At 42.7% G+C, this 18845-nt stretch overlaps 1 protein-coding gene across 6 annotated transcripts in view; it reads left to right on the plus strand.

Annotated features, from left to right (window-relative positions):
* The window catches only part of Syndig1 (synapse differentiation inducing 1), a 172318-nt gene that overhangs the window by 59789 nt on the left and 93684 nt on the right, over window positions 1–18845 (plus strand). For all 6 annotated transcript variants that reach the window (XM_029536974.1, XM_029536973.1, XM_021194234.1 and 3 more), the window contains one exon: window positions 8179–8736. In XM_029536974.1, the coding sequence (XP_029392834.1) occupies window positions 8257–8736 (480 nt within the window). In that variant the 5' untranslated portion in view covers window positions 8179–8256. The remainder of the gene's footprint in view (window positions 1–8178; window positions 8737–18845) is intronic.

Here is an 18845-nt window from a genome sequence, read left to right on the forward strand (position 1 = left end):
AAAAGAATGAGAATAGGAATGTAATTCAGGAGTGGTAGCATAGCTTAGAATCCCCAGTCAGGAGTGCAGCACCTCCTAGAGTCACTAGCACTGCAGAAGAGAACCAAGTGAAAATTCCATTACTTTATTATTTTGTGATGGTAATGAAATACCTGAGACGGTCCATGAGAAGAGGCTTTATTTCACTCCCTTCGGGAGGCCAAACAGCTCGTCACAGATTCTTGCAAGAGCAACTTTTGTCTAATGGTGGGAGGGGGGAGGAAAGGAATAAGGGTGGGGTGGCCGTTTCCAAATGGAAAGTTATGAAGTTAATGCATCTGGCTCAAGCATTTATACTTCCTTCCTCTCTTACCTTTCTCTCTCCCTTCTTTCTGTCCCAGGGTTTCCTTAGATGTAGCATGATACTTCTCCCAGGCACTCTGACTTGACGGAAAAAATGCACTCAAAAGTTTCTCCCATCAGTGCTCAGAGAATCAGATTCTTAAGAGAGTACCCAGAGTACTTACCCAGAGTACTTAACCCTGGGTACTTAACCCTGGGTACTTAACCCTGGGTACAATCTACATTCAAATCAGGGAACCATAGGTGCCTCGGAGCATTCACTACTTCAGCAGAGTTGTGGGTGGGGGCAGGGCTGGGCTCTCAGTTCCACAGCTTTTCAGTCTGAGGGCCTGTGAGGGTGGCTAACCTGGTCTGAGTGGCCCCAGGCTGCTCAGCTGCCCCTTGGGTCTTCAGACCAGTGAGGAGACCACACCCTAGCATCAAGCATACTTGGGTTCCAATCCTATCTGTTCCTTTAGCTGCCCAGAGCATCCTTTCTTGCAGTATTTAGATCAGCAACTGTACTCTTTAGGATCCTGTAGAATCTAAATGACATTGCCAGGGCTCCAGTGAGGCTCTGTCCCACAGGTACCCTGGAGCATTTATTATTTTCGCATTCCACGAGCTACGTGTTGTCTTGTGCCTTGAGGCCCGAAGAAAACTGTTTCCCAACCCTTTGTGAGAAAGGGTGCCTTTCAGGGCAGGCTTAATTATTTCACCTTCTGAGACTGCTTTATGGAACCAGAATACCAATTTATCAATTAGTGATGAGAAACTATTCTCTTGGGGACCAAGGGCACAAAGACTGCGTGACCCCATACACCCTCTCCCTGTAATCAAGCAGTTTATGAATTTGCAGAGAGAATTAACCATCTTGCAGACCTGGTTCCGATTTTTTTGTGGTAAAATGCCAAAGCATTCTTCTTTCCCTGCAGGCCAGTGTCCTCGATTCTGTTTAGACCTCCCTGCGGGGGTGGGGGGATGGGGGGGAGTGGAATTCTGCTTGAATATGTCAAGGTGGACATACCACTTCTCCAAGCCCTGAGCGTACAGTAGCAGTTGTTTGGTGGTATCTATAGACATATTGACCATACAGAAATTGTGGTTATGCCACCCAGGTCTGTAGGATAGCAGTCAGTTGCCTGGGACTTGTTCCCAAAGAAGCAAGATCTCTTTGTAGCTCTAATTTCTATTGCAAAACACTACAGTATATATTTTAAAAATGAACTATCATAAAATTCAAAATAATTTTTAGAAGAGGTTAATTTCTGCTTACATTTCTTGCCCAGGATTGAGGAGACACACCTTTCTGGCAGTCATAAGGTGACACAGGGCACCTTGGCAAGATACAGTGCATGCATGAGTCAGCGAGAGTGTGTGACTTTGTGCTTGCATGCACTAATGTGTTAGAGTGTGTTTTTGAGTATGAGGCATATGCATGAAAGGGTGAGTCTGAGTGAGAGTCTGTATATCACTGTGTGAGTGAATATGTATGTGCATGTGTGTCAGAGTGTATGTTTATATGCAATTTCTGCATGCATGAATGTAAGAGTGTCAGTATGGGAGATTGTAAGGACAGAAAGTATTTATGCATGAGAACGTAGGAGAGAGTGTATGAGAGTTCTGTGATTTTGAATGTGTGAGTATGTGTGAACATGTGTGAATGAGAATTGTGAGGGAGACTGAGTATGAGAGGTGTGCATGTTTGAGGGTGTTTTAGTTCATGCGGATGTGTATGAACATGTGAGTATGACTACAAATATGTTTAAATGATTGTGTGTGTGTGTGTGTGTGTGTGTGTGTGTGTGTGTAACTTAGAAGGGTCTGTGGAAGCAAGGAAAAGAGAAACTTTTGAGTCGTCCAGTAAATTGATCTCTGGTGATCTGAGGAGCAGGCTCTGGAAGGCCTGTGGGAGAAGATAGGACTCTAGCCTATCCGTATCCTATTGGTATTCTATGACATTGGTTCTAGAGCATTTATTGATTGGCTAGATGAAACTGCAGGAGACACCCTAAACCACTGCTGGCCAGACCTGGCTGGTGCCATCAGCTCCTAAGCATTGGAGGCCTGGACAGGGTGAGACACCCATTAGGTCAGCTCATCTGGTAGGAATGGGCTTATCAATGTCTCATCTTTCCCTAGTCTAAGGATCTAAACAGAAGCACAAGGCTCCATCCTGTACTCTTTTCCTCCATCATTATACACTGAAAAAGATGTGGGTCTGCTATATACATGTTCCTGGAGGTAACAGAATGGAGCTCCTTCCCACCTCCCCCTTTCCAATTCCATAATGTGTGTGGTCCAGCTTTCCTGGTTTTTGTCCTGTCTATTCCCTGCCTCAAGGCTCTAAGCATATGGCATGGATCATGCCTTTCTCTTTGTGACCAAACTCACTCCATACCACCCCTCAGGGTTTTCCTTAAAAGGAAGATCTTTATCCCCAAACTAGGTTACTGGCCATATGCTTCTTCCTCCCAGGCACAGTTCACCTTGTCCCTAGCCCTTGTCACACCACAGCACTTGCGAGACTCTGTCTCTCTCTTGTGCTGTGAGCAGCATCACGCTTGTGCTGTGAGTCCATGACACCTCACCCAGCACATTCTCTCAGTTTGTGCCAGTAGATGCTACTCAAGTACACGTACGATTATGCCTGTTTTGTCCTTACCACATTCTGGTGACTTGATGCATGGCCACTTCCTTCCTTCACCTGATTCTGAGAGATAATCTGGATTGCCCATTTTGACCTTTTAACAGGTGAGTTTGCATTGATAGTTGAGTCCAACTGTGCCCTGAGGAGCTGACTGCATCCCTTTGAAACCCCTTGTCCTCAACTAGACACTGGCTTTAACTTGCTCTAAGAGATAATTCTTATTTGCTGACTGGTGATTTCCAGTTCCGCTTTAGAAAGCTTCTAAAGTCAGCACATCTATGGTCTTTAGATATCATCAACCTTAAATAAACTAGAGATCTCACAGTGCTGTGTTTGAGTGGGGTTCATTCCCCAAACGATCATGCATGGAAGTCCTTGTAAAGGCCCTTTTTATGGAAATAATGAGATACCACTAACAGGCCAGACTTAGAGGAAGGTATTCAGGTCACAGGTGTTCTCCTCGTATGAACAGATCAGTGCTGTCTCTTGGGAAGAAACCAAAACTGGATCAATACTCTCAAAAGCATATTATAAAGCCACATTACTCTCTGTGCTTGGCCCCTCCATGCCTTTTTGCTTTTACAAGGAGTCTGACACCACGACATTTGGACCCTGTGGATACCAGATTCATGAGCCATACTTACCTCTTTTTAAAAAGCTACCCAACTGGAAATGTTTTACTATAGCAATACAAACCATACTAAGATGAATAGAACCTTCTCATTTCCTAGTCAATGGCTTGATGCTCTCTGCTGGCATCTGTCCTAACACCTTGTTGATGAAACTCAAATGGCAGCTTTTCTTGCCAAAGGCAAGTTCTAAGAGATTGCTTGTTCTAGGTGATTGTATAGTGATACACTCCCTGCTAAGAAACACAGCCTCTGGCTAAATAGCTTCGTTGCAAATGAATTTTATTTATGAATCAAGTCACGGGATTTCACATTATAGTCTTCACAGTATACTATCTTTTGCACAGCTATTGCACAGCTCTGTGGGCCACTTATTGAACAAGAAATTTTTCTTTATTGAATAGAGTAATGTTTCATTTTCACCAAAGTGGGTTATTGTTGACCAAAGACTGTTTACTATTCTTCAGGAACTCAGGGAGCAGGTGAAGGTTATAGGGCCTGTCTGTGGAAGTGTGAAGGTAGCAAAAAGGGTGGGTCTGACCAGGGAACTGTTACAAGGAACATGGTAGGCACATTGTCGTAGATTGAATGGAACACTGTGAGGATCACGGTGCTTTGCTCTCCTTTGAGAGAAAGTAATAATTTGAGGTGAACCACATGGGAATTTTTGTGTAGAAATTAATGACATGGGAATTACCAGATGCCAGATGAGGACTAGGTAATAAATACCCTGACGGAGTCTCAAACATTCAAAGGGCAGTTTAAAACAGAAGCAGGCTCCAGGGAGAGTGAGCAATGGACATTCTGAATCTCAGCCCATGGGACAGAGTTGGTAGAAGATAAAGTTTAAATTGGGGCCTTGAAATGCAATCAGCTTCCAAGGTAGTCACTCAGAAGATCTGCTGCCCACAGAACCTTATGCCCATGGCTCCTAGGGGAGAGACTGTTGTCCTGATTGGGCATGGTCTCAAATACCATGTTTTTTTTTTTTTTTTTTTTTTTTTTTTAAATGTGACAACAGGAATAAATCTAGAGATCTTTTATAAACATCTCTCCTTTTAATTATGGTTTGATGAATTAAAAATAAATCCCAAAACTCTCTCTGTTTTTCTGTCTCTATCTCTGTCTGTTTCTCTCTCTCTCTCTCTCTCTCTCTCTCTCTCTCTCTCTCTCTCACACACACACACACACACACACACACACACACACACACATGAGAGGGGGGGAAGAGACAGATTCAGAGACAGAGATAGAAGGGGACACACAGAGAGACAGAGTTCCTGTTCAATACAGGGTAGCAAAAGGAGCGCCCGGTAGCATATCTCTTGACTTGTAAATAAAACGTCATCTGAACAGTTGGGCAGAGTGAGCTGAGTACCAACAGCAGGACTGGATTTCTGAATGGCATCCATGGAAATGGCCTTTTAAAATTGGAGACAGGAGAAGATCTATGTGAAAAGAGAATCTACGTCTAGACTAACAAATGTAGAAGCATCAAGAAGCAATAACCAAATAAGCCACAAAGAAAACAAGCAAAAGAGGGACTGGAGGGAGGTAAGAGCTCTGTCCGCCCCCTCGGGTGCGATCTGTTGCCCTTTGCTACCTTTTATTTTGGTGATTTTCTAGGGTAGGGAACTCATAGCCGCTTCCAAATGACTCTTCAGAAGCACTCTCAGGTAAACAGTTGCCTCATTAAACTTAGTAGGAATTGGAGTAGGGACAGCTGTGTTTTGAATTTGTCTTTAATGAACGGGTCCTGTGACTCTGAACCAGTGTACCATGCTTATCTCTTACACCAAGCACCTGTGGCAGAGGACTGGCAAAGTTAGGCTGAATCTTGCCAGCCAACAGTTTTGTCCCCTATTGAGTAAAGACAACTGAGAAGCTGCTCTTGTGAGATTAACCAGGCACTGGAGGTGACTCCTCAGCTTGCTTCATCATGACTTCTTTACCCATAGGTGGCTTCTTTTGAGTGAGTGAGTGAGTGTGTGTGTGTGTGTGTGTGTGTACAATAACAATAAAAATGAGGCCATGTGTTTGAAGAAGAGTAGGAGGAATGTATGGGATGGCTTGGAGGGAGGTAAGGGAAATTATTGTAATTACGTTATAATCTCAAAATAAAAGAATAACGCAAAATGAGAATAAATACTTAACTGTAAAACCAAGCAACTTGTCCCATGGTAACACTTCTATAGAATACTGTAAGCCTCTTACTGCCTGCCCCACCAAGCCTTAGGCTTCCATGTGAAGACTGGAATATACAGGTATGCAAATTGTGATTATAGAACTATGTATTCTGCTGCAGCTTCTGTTGTTCAGGGGTCCTGTGTGCATATGTGGAGGAGGACACAGACCCAGGAACAAGTACCCAGTGTGTACTAAGTATGCTGTCTCCCAAAGCTATACCTCAGATCTTTGATATTTCTAACCAATTCCCAGGTTACACTGAGGCTGCTATATGTCAGCAAGACTTTGAGTGGCAAACAACAGGGAAATTGAAAGCAATGAACCCATATCTGCCTTGACCTTAATGTTAAACCCACTACGAGGGCACAGCCAACACTAGGGTTTATTCTAACTGTATACTACTGAAGGTAGTTTATTTCAACAACACAATCCCTGACTGCTGGCTCTGTACCTAGTTCAAGAAAGGAAAAATATGCCACTGATTCCTTGGTCTTAAGTTCATGCCTTGGTAGAAGATGATGACTTCAGCAGCTAGCAAACTGGCCAGAAGAATGAAATAGAAACCACAAAAGAAAAAGGACAAAGTCAAGAACAAGTGATAGGAGCTCACCAGCCAATAGAAAGGTTATTTTCGGTTGTCGAAGAGCATACAGTTCAATGGGAGACGTTGAACTTGAACAAATGCAATCAGTATCTGTTAGCAATATATTTACAAGGTCTCGGTAAAAGAAGCTGTAGCTGAGAAGCTGGATCTTCAAGATTTCTCCAGGCTTGCTAGTATCCCCATCAGAGCACAGCAATACATTGGACGACAAGAACATGTCTACTCCGTAGAAGGAGAAAGATTGGCTCAGAAAGATTGCAGAAACACATTGGGGTTTCCTGAAAGATCTGGAACATAGAGGTAGCCCTCAAACATGTTACCTTTGGTGTGTTGGTTTGGTATGGCCACCTTGCAAAATCTCTCTTCAACTAGTCTAATTCAAGATTTTAGTTCTCAAATTTTAAAACATCTCCAGGGATAGACATGCCAAAACCGAATAAGCAGAGGCAATGGTGCCTTGTGACCTCTCTTAAACTGTACATGGTTCCACGTTAGTTGCTCTTATTATCGCTCAGTGATTATAAGTAATTTGACTTTGCTATTTCATTTGGATCTCAGAGTTTTTTCAGTCCCAAACGACCACTCCACCACTCTTCCTTTAGTCAGAGTGCAATTTTAGATTACTGTATTTGCTACCACGTAAAATCAAAGATCGGTAATTAGAAAATACTTAGATATCATAGAAAATGCTAGTACTTGATTAGCCTGAAATGAAACTTTTATGTATCCATCCATGTTTGCCCGTATGTGTGCATATGTATGCGGTGGCCAGGTGTTGCCACCAGGGGCTTTCCTCAATCATTTGCCACCTTGGTTTTGGCAACAGGGTTTCTCACTGAACCTGGAGCTTGCTTATTCAGCTAGACTGAGCTGGGCATCAAGCTCAAGGGCTTCTCCTGTCTCTGCATCTGCAGTGCTAGAATTAGAGGTATGTACCACCAAACCTGGCATTGTGTGTGTGTGTGGGGGGGGGGGTGTTCTTGGCATCAAACTCGGGTCCTCATGTTCGCATGGAAACGACTTTTCTAATTGTACCATCTTCTTAGCCTATATGAGATGTTATTATATATAATGGTTATTAGCATGCAATATGAGATAATGCACTCTATATATCTTAGAACCTAAGCTCCAGTTTCCTTCCTTCTTCCTTCCTTTCCCTCCTTCTTGCTGTCTTTCTTCTATATTATGCAAGACTCAATGATAAAATTGTCTAAGGGAGAACAATTTGGAGTCAGTGTTTATGAATGAGTTCAGTGCTCTATCCTAAATACCTAGGAATTCACTCATATGCACACGAAGTACACCTTCAGTGGAACTGTGTCCACATACAGTCTAGTGGCACAGTCTTACTGCTATTACATTTTTTATGTCTGTGCAGGCTATCACTTTAAACTGTGTCTTTAGTATGTTCTCCTCATGAGCGTGTATTTGGAAGAGTTAATCCCTCTTACAGACAAACAATTCTATTTCTCTGTAGACCACTGGGGTGCTAATGTGATTGAGTGTCTCAGAGTTTCAGGATGTCTGCTGGCTTCTTGTAGGGCTGCAGTAGATCCACTTCCTGCAGCTTCCTCTATTAGGAAGCAAAGACTTCATAGAGATGCAGGTAATAGACTTCTGGCTTAATCTAGATGTCGCTCTAATGGGACCTTTTTAAAATTCACAGAACAGGACTGTGTATTTTTCTGACTCCATAGCTACTATGCATATCAATAAACTCTGACGCAGTGTGGGTCTGTGTGATGACATTCTTGTAATTTTTCACTCTCTGTTTCCTGCTTCTCCAGGGAAATGGGTCCTATGGGGCTTGTGTGACCTGTGAATACAGCCTGCTAGCCTGACGCCGAGCAGGGAGGGAGTCTACCATGGATGGCATCATTGAGCAGAAGAGTGTTCTGGTACACAGTAAGATCAGTGATGCTGGCAAAAGGAATGGCTTAATTAACACCAGAAACTTCATGGCTGAGAGCAGGGATGGTCTGGTGTCTGTTTACCCAGCACCTCAGTACCAGAGCCACAGGCTAGTGGCCAGTGCAGCACCAGGCAGCCTGGAAGGAGGCAGAAGTGAGCCTGTGCAGCAGTTGCTGGACCCAAACACTCTGCAGCAGTCCGTTGAGTCCCACTATCGTCCCAACATCATCCTCTACTCAGATGGTGTACTTCGATCCTGGGGGGATGGTGTAGCCACTGACTGCTGTGAGACCACCTTCATTGAGGACCGGTCACCCACCAAAGACAGCCTGGAGTACCCCGATGGGAAATTCATCGACCTCTCAGGGGATGACATCAAAATCCATACCCTGTCCTATGACGTGGAGGAAGAGGAGGAGTTACAGGAGCTGGAGGTCAGAGAATGTGCTTGCTGGGGACCCTCTGGGATTGGGGTGGTGGGGCCTGGAAGATACCTGCGAGTGCCTAGAAAATGCCTGGGAATGAAATTATCATGCAAAAATGCAGAATGTATTCTCGGTACTACTTTACTTCTGAGCTTTTGCGGAGGATAGAAGGAATGGAAAAAAGCTGGGAGCTGTGGCAGGGTTTCTGGTTACTGGTGACCTGTGGTAATAGCGCTGGTGGTAGAGCAACAGACAGCAGCACTGGATGGCAGGGCCATGGGGATACTGCCACTGAATAAACCTCAAGAGGGAGGGACACATGAGGCTAGAGACACATGGTGTGGGAAAAATTGGAGAAGTGTCTTTCATTTCTTAGTCCCTTAGTTTGACATGTGAAGTTTCTACTGGTAGACCATTGCTATCTCAGAACTCAAAAGAAGAAACAATAGATATTTAAAAGGGGAATGAAATCTGGGACCTCTCATAATACTGGGAAAACACTTGTCCATTGAACTATGTCCCAGAAACCAGCATACCTTACCTTTTTACTAGCTGATGTGAGTGAGGACATTTGAATTACACACATAAAGACTTACGACCAGGACTATGTGAGATACGGCACAGATGTGATGTATCACAGTCATGTGATGTGTGAGTGTCATTGAAGGGCTACTGCACTTCAGGAAGAGTAGATAACAGAGAATTCTCTACTGGAACTTGAGTACTGTGTCCAGGAAGAAAGCCTGTGACACCCATTGACAGGTCCCTGAATAGCTAGCTACCCCCCATAATCAGAGGCTTTTATACCAGCTTATGACACTGGCAGGGAAAGAAGGGCACGGAGCCAACCAAAGCCTGAGGGAAGCTAAGACAGACACGGGTGTTTTGGCTTCTGTGCTAATGACTGTTGCAAGTGTCTGCTATTTTCCAAAGCCTCCAGGTTTGGCCAACGGTAAGTGACTAAATTCCTCTCCTTTGTGTGAATCTGGGAAGAAAAGCACCACAAGTGCAGTATGAATTTGACCCAGAAATTCTGATGAAGGAGTGTCTCGTTGGCTCTGAAAACAGTCCCCAAAGGGTATGTGGATCTGCCATTGTGGTGTGGGTAACAAGATGTCAAATATCATTCTAGAAGTGGAACCCTTAATCCTGTAGCTTAAGAGCAAATATATGGAGGCTCAGTGGGTGATTGTGGGAGATAGCACAGAAGCAGTTGACTCTGCATAGAACTGAACGGAAATGCTAAGGCCTGTGGCATGGGGCATATGGAGGAAGCCTGCTTGAAATGAAAGTGGGGTCCTGCCACCCAGAACCTTAACCATCTAAGGGAGAATGGGTTCTATGCTGTAAAAGGGACGGGCAGGTGAGAGGCCAGGGCGGCTGTCAGAGACCGTGGCAGAGCTAGAGAAACCAAGTCCATCAAATTCATTTATTTGGCGTCAGTGCCCCCCCTGCTGTGCCACACCCTGTGGTCCAAGCTGCTAGACTCCAATTTTAAAAGTGTGGAGTGACTGAGAATCCGTACACACTATATAAAGTTTAATCTACAGAACAGCACAGAGAAAGTGGGACACCACACGGAGAAACTGAGCCTGCAGGCTTTGACTTTCTGCCTTCAGCTGCAGAGAACCATGGGAAGATTCCTGGCAGGAAGGCTGTAACAAAGCGTTGGGTAGTTTTATGTCAGTTTGATACAAGGTGAAGTCATGTGAGACCCTCAGTTAAGAACATGCCTCCACAATATCCGGCTGTAGGCCTATAAGGTGAGTTCTTAATTACTGGTTGATAGGGAAAGGCCTAGCCCATAGTGGGTAGTGCCATTCCTGGGATGATGCTTTTGAATTCTATAAGAAGGAAGGCTGAGCCAGCCATGATGTACAAGCTAATGAACACCAGTTCATGGCCCTGCATCAGTTTCTGCTTCCAAGTTCTATCCTAGTATGAATTCTTGCCCTCGCTGCTTTGATATGGCATTGTAAGCAAAATAAATTCTTTTCTCTCCAAATTGTTTTGGTCATAGTCTTTCATTGCAGGAATATTAATCCTAACTAAGACAGACAAGATGTGTTTTGGGGAAGCTGCTGTAGCTGCAGAGTAGAAAGCAGATGTGGGAAAGATGGAGGAGACATAGCAAACTGGAGGCACAGAGCCCTGTTACTGTAAGGGATGGAAAGAAGATTCCAGGACAGCTTTAGCAGTGGGAAGACATACTTCAAAAGTGAAGTTTGTTACTGATTGGCTATGAAATGAGGGGCCCACAGAGCATCGGCAGCTCCAGTAAGAGATTTTGGAAAATCAGCTGCGAGGTTTACTATGTTCTTGCAATTATGGTCTGGGATACTGGCTAGATTGAAACTGTAAAAGAAGTTTCTGAATGTCTATATTATGCTTTTTCCAGTTATGTGTGTCTTATTCCCCCTTCCCTTCTGACACATGCATATATGTTTTTTGAATTATTGATTATGTCAAGATCATTAAGAGCTAAAGAGGTGATTATGTGTCTCCTTAGGCCTCAGTCAACTACTGGGGTTTCAGAAAAGTCTAAGAATTCTCTTCCACCTTAACACTTGAGTAGGTATCTGGTTGAGCCTGCAACTAAACAACCTATATTTTAAATGCAGTTTGTTGATTCTTGCTATATCCTTCCTATTGGGCTCCCTTTAATTATAAGTTTTTCACACAACGATCCTTGCTAGCTGGGTTTTTTGTTTATTTTTTGAATTCTGCAGAGGTCTGACTGACATCTTCCCAGAAACAGTCTCTTGAGTTAAAAATTAGTAGGTGGTGTTAAGAGGAGGCAACTTACCTAGTGTGATAAGTCCAGGCCTTTGATGGATAGCAGCATGGATGGGGCCCTGAGGAAAGGAGCTGGACCAACCAAATGCTTTGCTCTGAAGTTGCCATGGCTTTGGCAACCCTGGGAAGCAGTTGTTTTACGAAATCAGGTAATGGGAATATTCACTCATAGTAGTAGTATTATTCTGTGTTTACATTTTAGAGGGGTCATTTGCTACTTTACACAATACAGTGCTACTTCTACTTCGGCCAGATTAAGGACCTTCCCAATGAAGTTGATGGAACAGCAGTGTTTAAAATGTTTACTTGGGCATTTAGACAGACTTTCTGGTTAATCTGTGTAAGGAGTTCTCACCCAGACTAAGACATTGCCACCCCACACATAATCTGAGGACAATAATTCAGTATACAGTATAGCCACTCTAAAATTCTCAAAGGTATTTAAGAACTTAGTGGTGAGTTTTAAGGAGCTAGCCAGGGTGGTTACTGGGTCCTGCAAGAAGTCTAGGAAGACAAAGACGCCTTCTCAAAAGCATTCTTAAGGTATAATAATAGCCTGTCACTCCTGTTTTTTGTTACCTTTTTCTGAATAAAAAAGAAGAAATTTAAAAAGATACTGCAGTTTTTTTTTTGGGGGGGTGTGCTTGTGGTTTTTTTTTTTTCCCACTAGGGGGTGACCTCCTTGAGCTTTAATAATAATGATACAGAGACATCTGTATAAGGCCGTTGGCCCGTTTTCCGGGGCAGTTCCTCAGCTAGCCCATCTAAATTTAACCAGCGTTTCTGCCACTGTGAATGGGTCTCAAGGTTCTCTCTCTCTGCTCTGCTTCTCTCCTCCATTCCTGTCCATGTTTCTGTCCCTCTTTTCCTCTGCCTTTGCTTTATTCTGCTCTTTCTGCCCCATATCTAGCCAGCCAGCTCTTGATTATGCAAAAGCCACATTCCATACTCATCCAATTGGCATTGGGGGCTATGGTGATTGGTGACTTTCACTATGGCAACTTGTCTTTTATTTTTGCACAGACATCTGCTAGCCAGAACCTCCAGCACAGAAATTAAAAATTGAGAATATAGGGACATTCCTTACAGTATGTGTTGGGGGGGTATCCTAACAGAAAGAAAAATTTAAAAAGCATTAACTGTTCTGTGGGTCCCACCGCCATTCCATGACGTAATCAACATATATGTGTTGGCTAGCATTTACTGTGTAACACATCACTTCAAGATTCAGTGACTTAAAACCAGCATTTCTTTTGAGGCCAACACTTTGAGGTGAGCTTGGCTTGGCAGCTGTGCTTCATAATGTTGGTTGCCTCTTGGCTACAGCAATGGAGGTGACAGGTTAGAACTCTCCCTACCAAGATGGTTAAAAGCAGGAGTTCGTGTGTGCTGGGTGGCAAGATGCTCACCAGCTCCTCTTTGGTACTAGGCAATTCTGGATCCAAGAAAGCCTTTCCTATCCAGCCACATTTCTGAGACAACATATGGAGTCTTTGTCTTTCATTTGCCTTTATGCTTGTGTGAGTGTTATGCATGGGTTTTACAGCCAATTTTAAGAAGACAAAACCCATGAAAGTCTTCACTGATCCATGAAGTGTTTGGCATCTTTCCTTCTACCAGCTAACAACTGGAGAAAGATGTGGTTTGGTATGTAATGAGGGAGGCTGAGGAACCTCTCAGTATTTTTCAGGATTGCTAACTACACAGTCTCACTGGCCAGGAATATTACTGGTTTCTTCAGGACAGGCGGATGGTAATAATTGTGTTTGTTGTCCAACCTCCTCAGGACCTCCTTTCTGACAGGAGGAAGCTACAGGTTTTAACTGAGTGTCCAGAAGGTATGTGACCATTGCTTCATCTGATTCCCAGACCTCAGCTGAAATCTGAAGCTTCTAGGAGCACCTACAGCAGGAAGCCACTTCACACTTCACACAAAGAAGCTCAAGCAGCAAGATTACAGGGACGCATAATAAAGCAATTCGATGAAACATAAAATTGAAATTAAAGCTATGGAGTGAAGTGAAGTGGATAGAATGCACTGCAGGAGGGCTTCACTCCTGCAGGAGGGCCCTCCTGCACTCCAACTTGTGTCCAAAGATAACTCATTGCCGGATTTGTTTCAAGACACACTGATTCAGACCCCGGAGCAGACAGAACCCTGTCTAAACCTGCTCGGAAGCTTTGAGCCTTTTCTTCATTACGGTAAAAGAGGGGGTGGGGAAAGACGAGTGGGTACTCACAGAGCACTGGCTCCATTCTAGGCACTTTGCAAAGTGTGTCATATAATGTGTCCAACACCGTAGACAGGGAATACTAAGGTCTCTCCCTAGTGAAGGCTCACACATGCTAGAAGTCTTTCCAGCATCATACAAGTTGGCTTTGCTAGAACCTTTGGAGCTGAGGCAGATCTGCTAACTCTAGATTCTTGCCTCCTAATGTCCATAATGGTTGTTTTGTCTGTCTGTCTGTCCATCTGTCTGTCTGTCTGTCTGTTTGTTTTGGAGAGGGGGTATACTATGGCAAAACTGCAGAATCTGCAAATTGATCCCTGGCCTTCCTGGCTTCTGAGAAGCCCCAGCCTGGGCTCTCTGAGACTTTTGTGTCTGTGCGTTCACAGAGAGACTTGTGACTCGTGTGACTGCAACTACAGTGGAGACTGTGCAGTTAGTTATACGTGTGCGGGAAGGCGGAGAGTCCTCAGCAGACAATGGAGAAGAATCAAAGAATCTGAATGGGATCAGACGATTTTGACCCAAATAACAAAAAAAAAAAAAAAAAAAAAAAAAAAAAATTCAGAAAATGGTAAATGGTAGTTTTCAAAATTGATTTTCCTGGCTTCAAATATGAGATATTAATCATACAGTAATACTGTCAGGGGAACTTGGTAAAGTGATTTGGAAGAATTTTCTTTTCTTTCTTGTTTTTGTTTTGTTGTTGGTGGTGGTTTTTGTTTACATCATCACATTGACTCTTCAAAGGGAAGAGTGGTGAACGTTAAAGAAAGTTAGCTTACAAAAACAACTAGCCTCCTCTGATCCTGGGTGAGAGAAAAGAATGATTTCACAATAAAGGGCGGTGTTAGCTATGTAAATATGCTGATATGCAAGTCACTCTCCTTGAACATTGCTCTTTCCCTGTCTAAGTTGGGTACTAGATCTTTCTCTCAAGATCATGTTGAGTCTATCTTGAGAAAGATTTTTATTATCTTATTTTAATTTATTTTGGATTACATTTTCAATTTGCTCTTTAATGACATTTTACTTTTTCAACCTTTATTAATAAGATGTTGAATCAATGTCATCATCTTCTTTTTTATTCCTAAATATGAATTCCTTATTCTTAAAAGGAATTTAAGAATAAATTCCTTTTGCAATAGCTGCATTGGAGTCTTTCTTTTCCTGCCAAATGCACATCTGTGCATAATCAGACATGTTCTCCTGACTTTCTTTAGCCCTGAATATGGGTCACGCTTTCTAGATCTTTTTTCTTGAAATGTAAATTTTTTAGTCCTTCTTCTTCTACGTATTATTATTTGATCTGTTAGTGACTTTCCTTGGTTAAGTGGTATTTAGCCTATGATATTACTCCAGTTGCATTTGGCTTTCTCTCCCTAGTTTTCCCCTCTTCCACTCCGGCTTACTTTCTGGGATTAAGATCATTACTGGTTCGAAACTGAGTCCAGCAATTGGTGCTTTCAATGGGCTCACAGACCCTGTATTGTTGGGGTTATACGCCAGCCGCTTTCAGCTTGTCCTAGAACCCACCTAGAACCCACCTAGAACTCTGCCTTGCTCCCTCTTGCTTTATCCCTTGCTTTACACCAACACCAGCCTGCATGAGCAGTGAGCTTACACAGCAATATAGCATCTCTATGGCTCTCTTGTTTCCAGGAGCTCTCTACTAAATTTTTGACTAGACTCATTTTGACACTTGATCCAATACTATATGGTCTTAGACTCCTTGACCCCCTTTTAAACTAGGCGTGGATCTCCACTTTCTGGTTCCATCAGTTTAGACCCTCCCACCAGTAAATCTCCTAGTTTCCTTAACCAACCCTAAAATAATGCTTCAGGGACTGTACGAGCAGAACAACAGGAACCCATCTGTTCTTATTCAATTGTTTTCCACAAGTAAATATCTTTGGTGTATTGTTGGCCTTTGTCACACTTGAGAGCCCTGACCTGGCTGTTGTTGTGTTTCAAGTTTCTAGAGCAGGGATTTGGCTTTGTCCTACCTTTCTTCCAAGAACTCTTGTGAAGATTCGCTGGAACATTATGTGAAATTCTGGACATGCATGGACCACATGTGGCACATATGGATAGAGAACGTTTAGATGTGAACAGATAGTTTACTGATTGGGTTTTATTCTTAATAAACTAGAGATATCTGGGAAGAAGGAACTTTCATTGAAATTTTTTTTCTTTACCAGATAAAAAGTGAGCCTGTCTGGGGGCCATTTCCTGATTGCTGATTTAGGTAGAAGGGTCCAGCCCACCATAGGTGGGTGGTACCATCCTTATGTAGGTAGTTCTGGGCTCTATAAGAAAGGTAGCTGAGTGAGCCAAAGTGAAGGAGCCAGTATGCAGTGTTCTTTTGTGATTTTTTTTGCTACATTTCCTGACTCCAAGTTTCTTCGTGAGCTCCTGACTAGGCTTCCTTGATGATGGACTCTAACTCGCAAGATCTAATAAATCCTTCATTGTTTTCCTTCCTTGAGCTTATTTTGGTTAGTGTTCTTTTGTTTGCTTTGTTTTAGACTCAGATTAGATTACATTAGATTTAGATTAGATAGTTCTGTCTTCTTATACATCTGTGTACCATATATGTGCAAAGCTCATAGACCCAGAAACATGGTGTTAGATCAACTTGAACTGGAGTTACAGACCTTTGTGAGCCATCATGTGGGTGCTGGAAATTGAATGTGAGTCCTTTGCAAGAACCACCAATGTCTTTTGCTCCCGAACCATCTCTCTAGCCTTTTGGTCAGTGTTTTATCACACCAACAGAAAGCAAATGAGAACTGATGGCTTATGGATGGGCTAAGAATTTAAATCAAATTAATTATCTTTAAATAATATGACAGATCACTACTTATGGTATTAGAAAATTAAGCTATTCATGTTTTTCCCTTTAGATAATATGTCCATGAAAAGTTGTATTTAGACATTCCTGCTTCTTCGGGATAACAGCTGGGTCATGTGCAAAGGAGCTATCTTATATCATAGTGGCCCTGCATGATTTTTTTCTAGTGCTCTAGCTACACTGCCACCTTGTTCTGTTCTATGAGAAAGTATTGTGCAGATAACTTTGGTTCGCCAAAGTTTGAATTTTATCTTCAAAAAAACATTTTTGCAAAGCATCCATATAAATTATTTATTTTCTGCGCGCGTGCGCGCGCGCATGTGTGTGTGCGTGCATGCATGCGTGTGTGTGTGTGTGTGTGTGTGTGCGTGTGTGTGCATGTGTGCATGTGTGTGCGTGCGTGTGTGCGTGCGTGTGAGCGTGTGTGTGCGAGCGTGTGTGCATGTGTGTGTGCGTGTGCGTGCGCGTGTGTGCGTGTGCGTGCGTGTGTGTGGGGGGGGCGTGTGTGTGTGCGTGTGTGCATGTGTGCGTGCGTGAGTGTGTGTGTGTGCGCGTGTGTGTGTTTCTCTTCCACATTGTGTGATACAAAGTCTCATATTGGTTTTTTGGTGCTTTGTTTTGCCTTTGTTTGTTTTTTCTTCTGACACACGTGACATCTATCCTAAAAGCTTCTGGAGATGCTTCTATCCTAACCCTCATATCTCCTTATAGGAGCATCATGGTCTTAAATACACATACTTTCATGTTCACATGCACGTGTGTTCTGGGGATTCAAACCAAGGATCCCATTCTTGCATGGCAATTTTTTTACCCATTCAGCCATGTTCCCTACCTTTGTTTACAGAGAAATAAAATATATACATACATATTATCAAGTATAAATGTGATTAGAATACTATTATGACTGATTATTTTAATTCGAGGTATGGAAAATCATTGACATATACAACTTACACATGTTTCACAAATAATAATAATTAACAATATTATTTTAGGCAGGTTTCTCAAATAATAATAACCAACATTCAGGTTTCAGGAAATCCTTATATCGAGAAATGAACTCTAGCTGTACTAAGAAGGATTTCTGACAGTTGGATAAAAGCCAGCATTCCATAGGAATTATGAAATGAGTTTTCTGCATCCCACTCCAAAGGGAGCCATTTCCCTTACCTCTTTCACAAGGGACATAAAGCTCTCCAATTGACATAGACCTGTGTGTGGTGCCTGTCAGCACATTAAAGCCCATTCTGGCATCCACGCTCCCTCAGAATCACAAGGACCTTTTGTACATTTCAAAGTCCATGTCAGCATCCTAGAGCTACTTTTGTCTTCTATCCTAAACTTTCTTCAGCTCACTGGCTTCCCTACCCCAGCTACTCACCATTTTTAACAACCTGGCTATTCTCTCTCTCTCTCTCTCTCTCTCTCTCTCTCTCTCTCTCTCTCTCTCTCTCTCTCTTCACTCCCCCTCTCCCACTTCACTAACCCTGGCCATGTCCAGTTTCTTTCCTTTTCTAGCTGCTCTGAACTCTTACAGATGGTTCTGGATATTTTCTCTCTCTTATTCTAATAGGAATTTTCCCTAACAATGACGTGGTCATGCAGGCAGTTTCTTTATGGAACCTCCTCACATACTGTGTCACCATCTTCCATATATTATCTTTTATGTGTCAGTAGAGGCATTGAGGTATATAATAAAGCCATTTGATGGGAAGGGGAGATTTTCCCTATAGTACATCCTCTTGTCCTAGAAATTCAAGGTCATTGTCCATATTCCCTTGATTTTTTTCCCCTGTAAAGGCTCCCAGCACCAACCAAATTTGCTGTAAGCAGAAGAGACAGTAATTGGAATATGTAGTGCTCTGGTTAGCAGCCTTCATTGTGACTACTAGGTCATTGTCAGTCTCCTGAGTGGGTGAAGATCTGTTATAGCTATGGAGCTAATAAACAGAATCATCATAGAGAACAGAACCTCCTGTCCCTGAAAGATGATCATTACTGTCACAAAATCTGCCCTTTCTAAGCTACACGCTTTTTAGCATGGTAATTGTGACAAATGGGGTTTGAATAACAATGAAAAGGAAAGCCCATAACTGACAGATCCTCTTTCATCCTTGGTTTTGAACAATACAAAAAGAATTCGAATTCTAAATGAAATTGTAGTTATACTAAATTTCCCCAATCTTGACTAAGGTCTTCTTGTCTAAATACTCAAAAAAAAAAAAAAAAAAAAAAAAAAA

This window comes from Mus pahari, chromosome 3, assembly GCF_900095145.1.
Source record: "Mus pahari chromosome 3, PAHARI_EIJ_v1.1, whole genome shotgun sequence".
Classification (NCBI taxonomy): Eukaryota; Metazoa; Chordata; class Mammalia; order Rodentia; family Muridae; genus Mus; species Mus pahari.